Genomic DNA, 12,165 nt, shown 5'->3' with positions numbered 1-12,165 from the left:
ACCCACGGCAAACAGGTTGCCCAATTTAGTCGCCTCTTACGACAAGCAATGGGGTGCTGTGGACACATTCTGTCCCGGGTCCACACGGGAGAAGAGCACTTAGCGTTATCCAGCACCCACCACGAGGAGGTGGCTCTTCATGGGTGTCCCTGATTGGACGTGATGTAAATGAAACCATTCAGATGAATGCATTGAATGAATAACAGTTTTCAGTGGCCTACATATTTGTCTCACCAGTTCAGAAAACAACATGCATTAAGTGTTTTGCTCGTGCCTGCTGGTGAAATGGATGCATGTACACATTTACCAATACCTTGTTTCGAGAGTAGTGCTGTGTGAGTTGACGATTCGGTAAAATGGATCACAACCAGTTATCTGATCCCTCAGAATGTCAAAATAAGAGAAGGTGACATGCCGGCATATGTGTTTGCCTGACGCCAAGACGATTTAAAGACTAATCCCACGTCTATAGGTAAGATTTCAGCATAAGCATTGGCGACTTGAAAAACACACATGTCACTGATCACTAATTGGCTGTTTTCAAAAAGGAGTTCAATGGATAAATATCCAATATTTACATTTACATCCATGCATACAATAAACGATAGCCCGAATGACGAGTTCGTCATGTGTCAAAATGGCGAGATTTACGACGGTCATTTCAACAATTGTATTTCACCTAAAAACAGTATGTTTGACTGAGTAGCAGAAGGGAGGCGATATATTTGTCCTTCTGGTATCCAGGAAGAGATAAAACTCAGATGTTTTGGTTGATGCTTCTTTTCAGTTTAATTTTATATATTGTAAGTTTAGTCACTGCTGAATGGGTGCGTGTGACAACAAATTGGTTAAAACCTGCAGTAATCAGCTACATACTTCCATTCTCCCTTTCTTAAGCAACAGCGACTACCGGGTATTTCAGTAACACTGCTTGTGTTCTGTGACAGTACGCCGCTGCATTGCGCGGCTGAGAAGACGGCCGAGCACCTCTGTATGTCTGTGACGTCATCTGCAGTGTGACGTCACTGTCACTGTACAAATGGCGCCACGTCAGCTGGGCGAACCTCGGGTCAGTCTGAGGTCACAGAGTGCAGCGATATATAAACAAACATTTTGTTGTTGTCTGTTTCACAATTCGCAAGACTCTCAGAACAAAATTAACACAGAATTATGTCAATACGGGCGACGTTTACGTACAGTCACTCATAGTTTATGTTTACACTCACTTCACAATTGTCTTACCTGATCATGCGAGGTTCAAAACACAAAACATGACAAAATGTCTGAAAACAATTTCATCAACTTTTTTTTATATTCCACACACAAAACATATAAAGAAAATAAATTCAACAAGTTTTTTATATTCAGAAAAAACCGAAATCAAGTGAATTTTGACACACGACTACATGAACGGCACACACCACGTCGGTGTCAGTAACGACATGTGCTCCGTCTCTGTCTATACCAACACCGACTTCAGTGTGCACCAAGTGACACCAGGAGATCTAACATTCGCTGACGTCCCCACATTCTGGAACAGTCGGCTGCTGTCTTCCCCTCGTTGTTCCTGGCGTTGACGTCAACCACGTTCAGGTCCAGGGTCAGATTCATGATCTTCACGTCTCCACTAATACAGGCGAAGTGAAGGAAGCTGTTACCGTCATTGTCCACCAGTGACACATCAGCCCCTTTGCCCACCAGGAACTCCACCACATCCCTGTGTCCCCCCACTGCTGCCGCCATCACCGGTGTCCTCCTGCCCCCTCCCCTGTTGTTGATGTCAACGTGACCCGCTGCCAGGATCCGCTTCACTTTCTTCAGGTCACCGAACATGCTGGCATAGTAAAGGTCGCGGCCTGCTGCTGATGATGGAGTCGCTGTAACACAACGTAAACTGTGTACACCAGACATCTTTGTTACACATCTACAATGTTTATATCATGTTGATACGTGACTCGGACATTGCTACGTCATTTAAACAATTCCATCATGGCTGACAACAATCCAACATGACGGGAATGTCAACATATGGTTTCTGGAATTAACGATGGCGTGTTTGATATGTAACTTTCTGTTAGAGTCAGAAGTTGTAGCATTATTTTGTGTACGACTTGAAAGTGTTGATGTTTATTTAACTTTACCAGGTGATAGTGTCAGTACAACTGTTGCTGCTGGGTTTTCCAACCTACCGTTGTCATCAGAGTCTTGTGTCGTCACTGGCGTCCGTGGAACAGTCGTGCTGGGTGTCAGATCCTGACAAGCGTCAGTCGTGGAGGCTGAAACAGGGAACATGTTGTTCAGAAGACGATACAAACCACATAAGCATTTCTGTTTTCGCCTTTCTAGATACGTTTCGCCTTTCAATATTATGTATGATTGAATTCTAAATACATATCTTATGGACAAAATATTAACCATATATCGTTCAATTTGATTGAGATAACTCTTAATAGTACGAAAAAAGTTACACATTCTCATATTAACATTTTACAGTTTGAAATTCTGTGATTGACAAATTCGTCGTGTATTTCGGGCTCGGGTCAGTCGAAACTGAAACAGGGAATATTTTAATGAGAAAACTATACATAGTGCAAAAGTAGTATTATGACTACAGGTTTCCGCTTTCCACAAATGTTTTGCCTTTCAATATTATGCATGGATAAAGTCCAACTAATCTGTTATCTGTTACAACAGAGGTATTAAACATGTTTCATTTTATGGAGATTTCATTCCCTAAATATATTTTCACAATATGATTCAGTCAATTTAATAAGCTGTCCATTGTGCATTGACTGTGTGATAACAGTTGGGCTCCCCTTCATTGTTGATATAGTGGAATTGAATAGACGGGAAATATAAACGTGAACGGTGTAGCAAAACAGTCCGTACTTATCGATGGAAGCAGTGTGTTTTGATAAAGGTATCAACACATAGCAGTGTATGGTGGTATTATCAATTTCAGAAATAACGAAAATAAGAAAAGTTGCCCTTCCATAATCTACTTTCAGACTGACTTGACAGTTGAGATTGAAAACACGTTGCAGACATGCACAAAGATACATTTGGCCGTGTGCTACAGCGGGATGTATTTCAATGCAATGCAGCAGCCCCGAGTAAAAAACAGAATACATTTCAAATGAAGTATGACTGGACACATTTAAGATAATCTTATAAAGTGTCCCATGTCAGAGGTACATGCCACCAGGTCAAGTTTAACATTAAGAAAGTGTACATAACTTGATCAAATACAACAAGTTTCAAGTGAAACACTGCGTTGTTATGTTTCCCCAGACCTTCCATCGCCCCCCGTCGGTGACAGGCTAAACACAGGTCTGGGTGTAAACCTTGTGTGAAGCAAACATTTGGTTCCTACAACATTCATACTGCTTTACACCAGTCATACACTATACATTTACACTATTTCATCTAGTTTTATAAGTCAGTTTAAAGCCATAAACTGAGAACTTACCCATCAATAACCTACGTTCTAACCAGAGCGACACCTCACCGCTAGTTTTGAATGCCTTGACTGACGACGTCACGAAGCAGAGCTGCCAGCGATGACATCATTGTGACGTGTTAGGTTAGGAGCTCGACAACGTTTGGCGCTCGCTACTTCGTCTGATCAACAACTCTATATGTAAATACTTCCAATTGTCCTATGTTTGCTCTCCAGTTGGTTTAGTTTTATAACAGTAGCATGTTACAACACAGTTCGCGTTATCTGTGGCATGGTATGTTAATTGTATATTAGCATATCAGATACTTCCCCAAATTGCACTAATTCACCGACTGCTTGTATTGCTTAATTCCTTATTTATTTGTTTCAAAAAACATATGTCCCCTTTCAAAATAGGTCATATCTCGATATTAGTAGATCCCAAAGGCTTAAGTGTAAATAGCGGTGATCACTCTTTCAAACCATGACATTGGGGTACTTGCATTGAGCTTATACCACTTAAATATAACCTTGAAAGACAAACTGCTGTTTACTGAGCCTGTTGCCTTAAGTATAAACAGGTATTCCCCACTTCAGTGTAGGTGTGAAATAGAGATACCCATATACAGTGCACCCTGCTTACAATGTATGTTGTGCTACGTGTAGACAAGCATTCCCAACTCAGTCTTGGTGTGAAATACAGATCCCCACATACAGTGCACCCTGCTTGTAATGAAAGTTGTACTACGTGTAGATAGACATTCCCCAACTCAGTATGGCCCCCTGGATTCCACAGAGACATATATGTCCTTCCACTTCAACCCTCACTTTGAATCCCAATAAAATTCTAAATATATACAGTGCACCCTGGTTATAATGTGTGATGTTATAATATTCCAAACTCAGTGTAGCTAGCTAGAAACTGTCGATGAAAGACAGTAAATCCCCCAGAATATCACTGATAGGATTAAACCTAGCGTGGAAACTTAAAACTGATATCACTGTTTGGACAGTACAATATAATAATTGGCAATAGATCACCAACAGCTGAAGGTGGATCACCATGCTATCTGCATGGTCCCTATCTGGATTTACACTACCCTTTCATTCTCCATTATTCCGGTGAATAATGCAGAAAATCACTCCAGCTGGCATATTTGTACCTCAGCCATGCATCGTTTTTGTGAGCTTTTGTGCACACGTCAACTAATCGAACAGATACATGTACTGAGATTATTTCAAACACCGTTTCGGCACCCGTGGCGAGCCACCTCCTCGTGGTGGGTGCTGGGTAACGCCAAGAGCTCGCCAACACCCCCGTAGTGGACCCGGGGGCATATTTGGTCCACCAACCCGTTTGCCGTGGGTTGCGGCCCTGTGTCGGTGGAGGAGGGGATCCTGGTGGTTGAGGGCATGGGAGCAGGACCAGTGTTCCTATTGCTCAACACACCACTTTGGCCCTGACTTCACCTAGACGGGTGGTAGGATGGGCCCGGTTCTACCAATCGGCTGGTCATGCCAAGCACTGTGCATAGTGGGTATTATTGCACATATTTGATACGTTATTTGATCTTGGCTTTTAGAAACTCCAATTATTTCAAGATATTATATTGCCTAGAGTCCTATGCCAGCAGGCGGTGGCTCATGGGCCAATCTAGTGATGTTGACCGCTGAATTCTATATGTTTTTAAGTTATTGTTATGGGCAGAACCAGCCTGACAATACACTTAATAAACGAATATAGCTATTCATGTCATCTTTGCTGGAGTATAGCATCCCTGTATCCCTGGTGTCTGCATTCTGGAGACCCGATGCAATTAGATGCCGTCCTTGTTGACACTCCATGGTGGGTGGGGAGCAGGGTTGTCGAATCTCTTTGATATAATCATGGCTCGCAATCATTCTGGTTCTACTCGAAATGAAAAAAAGAGACGTTTGGACGCCGAGATATTGTCGTCTGATGATGATGTTTCTCTTGCAACAAATTCTAACTCTTGGGCACGATTTATTGTTGTTGAATCTAAGAATGGTCTTCCTTTAAAAATCAACCCGTTTGCTATTTCCAAAGCAATCGAAGGTATTTGTGGTGAGGTGATGAATGTTTCACGTCTCCGAGGCGGATCCCTTTTAATTGAGTGTGCGCGGAGACAGCAAGCTATCAACCTTTTGAAATGTTCTACATTTGCAAACACTGCAGTTGCAGTCTCTGAGCACAGAAGTCTAAATTCTAGTCGAGGGATCATCCGCGACAGAGCCCGTTGTCTAGCGGAAATGACAGAGGAAGAAATCTTGAGAGAACTTTCTGGACAGCATGTCACTTCAGTGAAACGTTTCATGAGAAGAGATGGTGATGCTTCTATTCCAACAAATACCTATTTGTTCACATTTTCACTGGCTGATATACCTAAATCCATTAAAGCTGGCTATTTCAACATCGGAGTGGATGTGTATGTACCCAATCCACTCCGGTGTTACAATTGTCAGAAATTTGGACATGGTTCTAAATTCTGCAATCGTCCTTCTGCGTGCTCTCGATGTGGAGGTCATCATGAAAACACTGGTTGTACCGCTGCACTGAACTGTGTAAATTGCAAGGGTGCACATGACGCTTCTTCTAAATCTTGTCCTTCGTGGATCCATGAAAAAGATATTTCGACGGTAAAATATCAAAACAACATTTCCTTTCAGGAAGCTAAAAAAGTTGTTGCAAGCCGTTCGCCTCCATCACCACAAACTTATGCTGCAGTTGTCTCCCGCACATCTTCTACTAGATCCGTAGAATGTCAAACTGACTTGACATGGACAGACTCGGAACACCCTCAGTCTGTTTCTAAATCGTCAGAAAGTCAAACAACATCTACAGATAGTCAACAACATGACAGCCCTTCAGCATCTCAGTGTGCCCCAACTCCTGAGCCATCAGGTACAACAAAACCAACAAATGATGTGCCCAATCCTCACAAGAAGAAACATCATAGGAAAATCAAAACTAAGATTGCCACTCCCACTGAAACACCGGTGGACTTACATAACTTTTTTGACCCTCTCGAGATGGATATCACCCCATCCTGTGAACGTCCTGGTAGTACTAACTACTCCTCGCGTTCACGTGAACGATCACCTATAGATCCCCCATGAGCCATTCGAATCTTCTTCAGTGGAACTGCAGAGGACTTAAACATAACTCTCATGAACTGCAGCTCTTAACTCAGGATATAAATCCGTCAGCAATTTGTTTACAAGAAACCTACCTTAAACATACCGATAAATTTGACTTCAGACGCTATGATTCCTTTCATTCTTATTCTCGCCCGGGTGATAAAGCTACTGGTGGAGCTTCTGTTTTGGTACGACAGGGCGTCATCCATAGTCCTGTTCCCCTTAACACAAACCTGCAAGCAGTAGCCGTTCGTATCACCTTGCAGATTACCTTTACACTTTGTTCCTTGTACCTTCCTCCTTCTCTAAATCTTCAAAAGCTTGAATTTCAACAATTATGCGATCAGCTCCCTAAGCCCTTTATCATTATGGGTGATCTAAATGGGCACAATCCTTTATGGGGAAGTTCAACCATGAATCAAAAAGGAAAAGTGATTGAAGATTTCATATCTGATAATGACCTGTGCATCTTTAATGATGACTCTGAAACCTACCTGCACCCTGCTACAGGTACATATTCATGTTTAGATCTGTCTCTTACAGATTCAACATTATTGAGTGAATTCACATGGTCAGTCCATGATGATCTATGTGGAAGTGACCATTTTCCGACTATTTTGAAACCTGTGTCCCCATCTGATGTCCGTCCATCGTCACGGTGGAATTTTAAAAAAGCTGACTGGCAATTGTATGCCACTCTTTGTGCTAACAAATTGAAACCAGAGCTGTTCTTGGACACTCCTGATCCCGTAAAATGTTTCTCGGATGAAATGAATATAATTGCTGATAAATGTATCCCTAAGTCCTCTGCTGTTCCTCACATACGAAAACCATGGTTTGATGATCACTGCAAACAAGCAAGGAAGGCACGGAAAAAAGCTGAGCACTATTTCCGTCGCCATCCTATGGTCCATAATCTCAATAAATTTAAGATTTTAAATGCAAAAGCTCGGCGTACTTTTAAGCAAAGTAAACGTCAATCTTGGAAAAATTATGTATCAAAAATCAATTCACGTACGCCCATGTCCAAGGTATGGAATATGGTCCAAAAAATCAAAGGTAAAGGCTCTCAACCTGGCATCCACCACCTTACGAAGGAAAATGAAGTATTAACAGCCCCTTTAGATATTGCTAATAAATTAGGTGAAACTTTGGCTAAGCACTCTTCCTCCTCTAACTATGTACCTAAATTTCAAAAATATCAACAACAAGAAGAAAGGAAACCTATTCATTTCAACACGGATAATGGGGAAGACTATAATGAGCTATTTTCTATTCACGAGCTTCATGAAGCTCTTGACCAAGCTCACGATACTGCTACAGGAGCTGATAACATACATTATCAACTCCTCAAACACTTGCCAGAATCCTGTTTAGAGACACTTTTAAACATCTTCGATACTATTTGGACATCTGGTGAATTTCCTTCTTCATGGCGTGAGGCTATAATTATTCCAATTCCTAAACCCGGACGTGATCATACCGATCCTTCAAATTATCGACCAATTTCACTCACTAGCTGTGTTTGCAAAACCATGGAACGCATGATCAATAACCGATTAGTTTGGTACTTGGAAACCAATAATCTTATAACTGATATACAATGTGGTTTCCGTAAAAACAGAAGTACCATTGATCATTTAGTACGTTTAGAATCTTTTGTTAAAAATGCCATCATTAATAAACAACATGCAGTGTCGATCTTTTTCGATCTGGAAAAAGCATACGATACTACGTGGAAATATGGCATTTTAAGAGACTTACATGATTTTGGATTACGGGGCCGTTTGCCTCAATTTATATCAAACTTTTTAAACGATAGACAATTTCAAGTCCGAGTGGGTTCAACCTTGTCGGACAATTATAATCAGGATCAGGGTGTCCCACAAGGCAGTATTTTGTCTGTCACACTTTTTAGTATTAAGATCAACAGTTTATCCAAGGTTTTAAATGATTCAATAGATGGATCACTTTTCGTGGATGATTTTAATATTTCTTGTCGTGGTAAGAATATGCACACTATTGAACGACAGCTACAGTTATGTTTAAACAAAATAAACAAATGGTGTCTCGAAAATGGTTTTAAATTTTCTCAGTCAAAAACTAATTGTCTACACTTCTGTAGAAAATATAAGCCACATAAGGACCCAGAACTGTTTCTAAATGGCACTCCCATCAAAGTGGTCAAGGAGGCTAAGTTCTTGGGTATAATGTTCGATTCCCATTTAACTTTTCTTCCGCATATTAAATATTTAAAAAATAAATGCTTGAAGGCGCTGGATTTAATAAAAGTTGTTTCCAACTCAAAATGGGGAGGGGACCAAGCTACCCTCCTTCACCTCTACAGATCACTGGTCCGTTCAAAGCTTGATTATGGCTCCATTGTATATAGTGGAGCCTGTAAAAGCCACCTTAAACGTCTTGATTCTGTCCATCACCAAGGTTTAAGACTTTGTCTTGGTTCTTTTAGAACTTCACCTGTTGAAAGCCTTTACATTGAGGCTGATGAGCCATCTCTTGAGCAGCGCCGTATAAAATTAGCCTTACAATACACTACTAAATTATACTCCAATGAATCTAACCCTGCCTATAACTGTGTTTTCAACCCCCTTTATGAGGATTCATACAACAAAAAATCTTCCCTTGTCCCGCCTCTAGGACATAGAATTAAACCATTTCTTTCTTTGGCCGGTATTAAGCTGGAGAACATAGCTCCCTCCCGTCTTCTTTCTTCTCCTCCTTGGCAGTTGGTCAGGCCTCAAGTGGACCTAACACTGACCACATTTAAAAAATCAGAAACGAATGAATTACAATACAAACAAGAATATAATCAACTGAAACATAAATATAGCAATTATAAATCCTTATTTACAGATGGCTCCAAGGACGGTGGCGCAGTGGCTTGTGCCACTGTCATTGGATCCAGAACCATATCTTATAGATTACCAGATAACAGTTCTATTTTTACAGCTGAAGCAAGCGCCATACTAACAGCTCTAAAATATATTCAAAGACACCCGAAACATAAACAGTATATAATCTTTTCAGACTCTTTATCTTGCCTTCAGGCCATTAAAAATATTTCGTGTAAACATCCACTTTTAATTGAAATTATTGAACTGTATAATACTCTTGCTACTGGCCAATACGACATCGTCTTCTGTTGGTTACCAAGCCACGTGGGCATTTCCGGTAACGCAATGGCCGATCTTGCTGCCACGGCAGCACTCAACAAATCTGTGACACCACTTCTTTTTCCATGCAGTGATTATAAAGCTAACATTAGATCTTATATCCGTGATCTGATGCAGAAGAAGTGGGACACCCAGGTAGGCATCAATAAATTACATGAAATAAAACCCTATATTGGTTATTCCTACTTGGGTTGTCAGTCCAGATATGAAGAGGTGATCATGCGGCGATGTCGTATTGGCCATACCAGATATACTCATGAATACCTATTGAAAGGTGGGGATCCTCCGTTTTGCATCCCTTGTGATGAGAGAACCACGGTCAAGCATATCCTGCTTGACTGTGTTGAATTCTCCATCATAAGGGATAAATATTTCAATGTAAAAACAATGAAGGACCTTTTTTAACACCGTCAGTTCTCATTTAATTCTTGGATTTTTAAAAGAAATTGATTTCATTATTGAATTGTGAGTATTATGTTCTGTAGATAGCTGCATTTTAATTCATGGTAGTTCAGATTAGTAACTTGAATTGTTAGTGGCTGTACCCTCAAAGGGGGTTGAAGTACCGTAAAATTATTGTCCTCCTGAGAGGGTACGTAAGTCCCAAAACATTTCATGTACGTTCAGACTTCCACTGTTTTTAATCATAGTATATGTGTATTTTTATTTTTTGGCTAGATGTGACTAAATTGCTAACGGCTGAAGGGATGATGTAAATCCAACTAGGGTCCATGCAGGTAGCAAAAGGTACTGTAAGTCCCCATGGTCCCTAGTATGGTGATCTACCTTCAGTTGTTGGCAATCTATAGCCTGATTTTATGTTGTATTGTCCAAATAATGCTATTAGTTTTATTTTTTCCACACTAGTTTTAATTCACATTGTGATATTCTAGTTGTTTTACTGTCCTTCGCCGACAGATTTTATAATACACATAGAGTCCTTTTCTTTGTTACATGTTCTCGTCACGATATGGCTGAGATATTGCCGATGTGACGTTAAATATTAACTCACTCACTCACTCACTCAAACACCGTTTCAAGCAGGATGTTTTGTTTCTTTAGCAAATTATCTCCACATATTCCATGTGATATACCGTTGCTGTATATTGTAGAACACAGTACCCCGACACAAATGGAAAATACATATGCTATTAAAATGCATTGAATATGAAAAGAAGACTCTATATACAGTTATTGATACACACAGTGCCTCACATTTGTTTCATATTATTTGCAATACAGGATGTAATAAAGTAAAACAAGCAAAACCGCCTTCATTTAGAGTCCAAACAACCCTTCTTAGTCTTTTTTTTAATATACGCAAAATTTTCCTTTGGAGGCTAACTACAGACTAAATAAACAGTAAACCAGACTAAATGAACGCTAAACTCTCGCCAGATTGAAAACTTAGTGAGTGTAAACAAACTGTTATGCGAATTTCCACTGGTGCCGACACGCCCAGTTTTTTATATCTATAGCCGTTTACTTTCTATTTGCATCAGTTATCAACGTGTAACAATACATTTGAGGTATATATTTAATTAAGGCACGCTACTTGTAGCTGTTTAATATTATTGCAAAACCTGTCAAGTAGAGATTCTGTCTAGTTCCCTGTTTTCGAGCATTGCAATTATCAGAAACCTGAACAGAGAATGTGTCCAGGGAGAAGTGTGTATTGAAGTCCAGTCAAGTGTAATGTTAACTCAGTACTTTTTATCAGTAGGTAAGCTATAAATTTAGCTATTAAGAAAAAAATATGTTGTTTGCAATATATTAAAATATACATTGCAATATATGTGTATGTGCAATAATTGTATCGCCACATCAAAATTCTCTGCAATATCCACCCTACCAATTACCTGATTAATTAGAACCATGTCAGAAACAGGAGCTGTTATAACAAATGAGACATTTTCCAAATCACTAGTATACATTATGGGACAATATATGTTATTGTACTGTGACTTTTTTCCTGTGACTTTTTATCTGTGCCATTTTTCGGCAAAACACCGACTTGGAAAATATTTCTTCTCAGACGAACAAAGACAACAAACCAAAGTGAAAAGAACAACATTCATGGTAGTGCTTTTTTCAGCAGTACACCACGTCGGAAAATGCTTGTTCTCAGAAGATCTCGTAACAGACAGGGAAGGAGAGGGCTTTTGGACATGACGGACATTTGTTATCTGAAAGGGGCAATGATACAAAGCAATTTCTGTAGACTGGTTTCTGCTTTTCTCTCGTGAGTATCCGAATGCTATCCCATGATTTTTGACTGGTTGTTGACCTCTGATGCATCAGCCCTGAGTTTTTTTAAGCATAATGTGACCAACAAAGAAGAAATCTAGTTTTAGTCGAAAATATTTCCATCAT

The 12,165-nt window shown here is 40.1% G+C and overlaps 1 protein-coding gene across 1 annotated transcript; it reads left to right on the top strand.

Moving 5' to 3' along the window:
• The first annotated feature begins 5,326 nt into the window (after positions 1–5,326).
• Positions 5,327–6,577, top strand: LOC137259674 (uncharacterized). Its single transcript, XM_067797273.1, has one exon. The coding sequence runs from the start codon at positions 5,327–5,329 to the stop codon at positions 6,575–6,577; it is 1,251 nt and encodes a 416-aa protein (XP_067653374.1).
• Positions 6,578–12,165: the final 5,588 nt, after the last annotated feature.

Source organism: Haliotis asinina, chromosome 13 (genome assembly GCF_037392515.1).
Source record: "Haliotis asinina isolate JCU_RB_2024 chromosome 13, JCU_Hal_asi_v2, whole genome shotgun sequence".
Classification (NCBI taxonomy): domain Eukaryota; kingdom Metazoa; phylum Mollusca; class Gastropoda; order Lepetellida; family Haliotidae; genus Haliotis; species Haliotis asinina.
The sequence above is the reverse complement of the archived record's forward strand: the minus strand, read 5'-3'. Positions and strand labels throughout refer to the sequence as shown.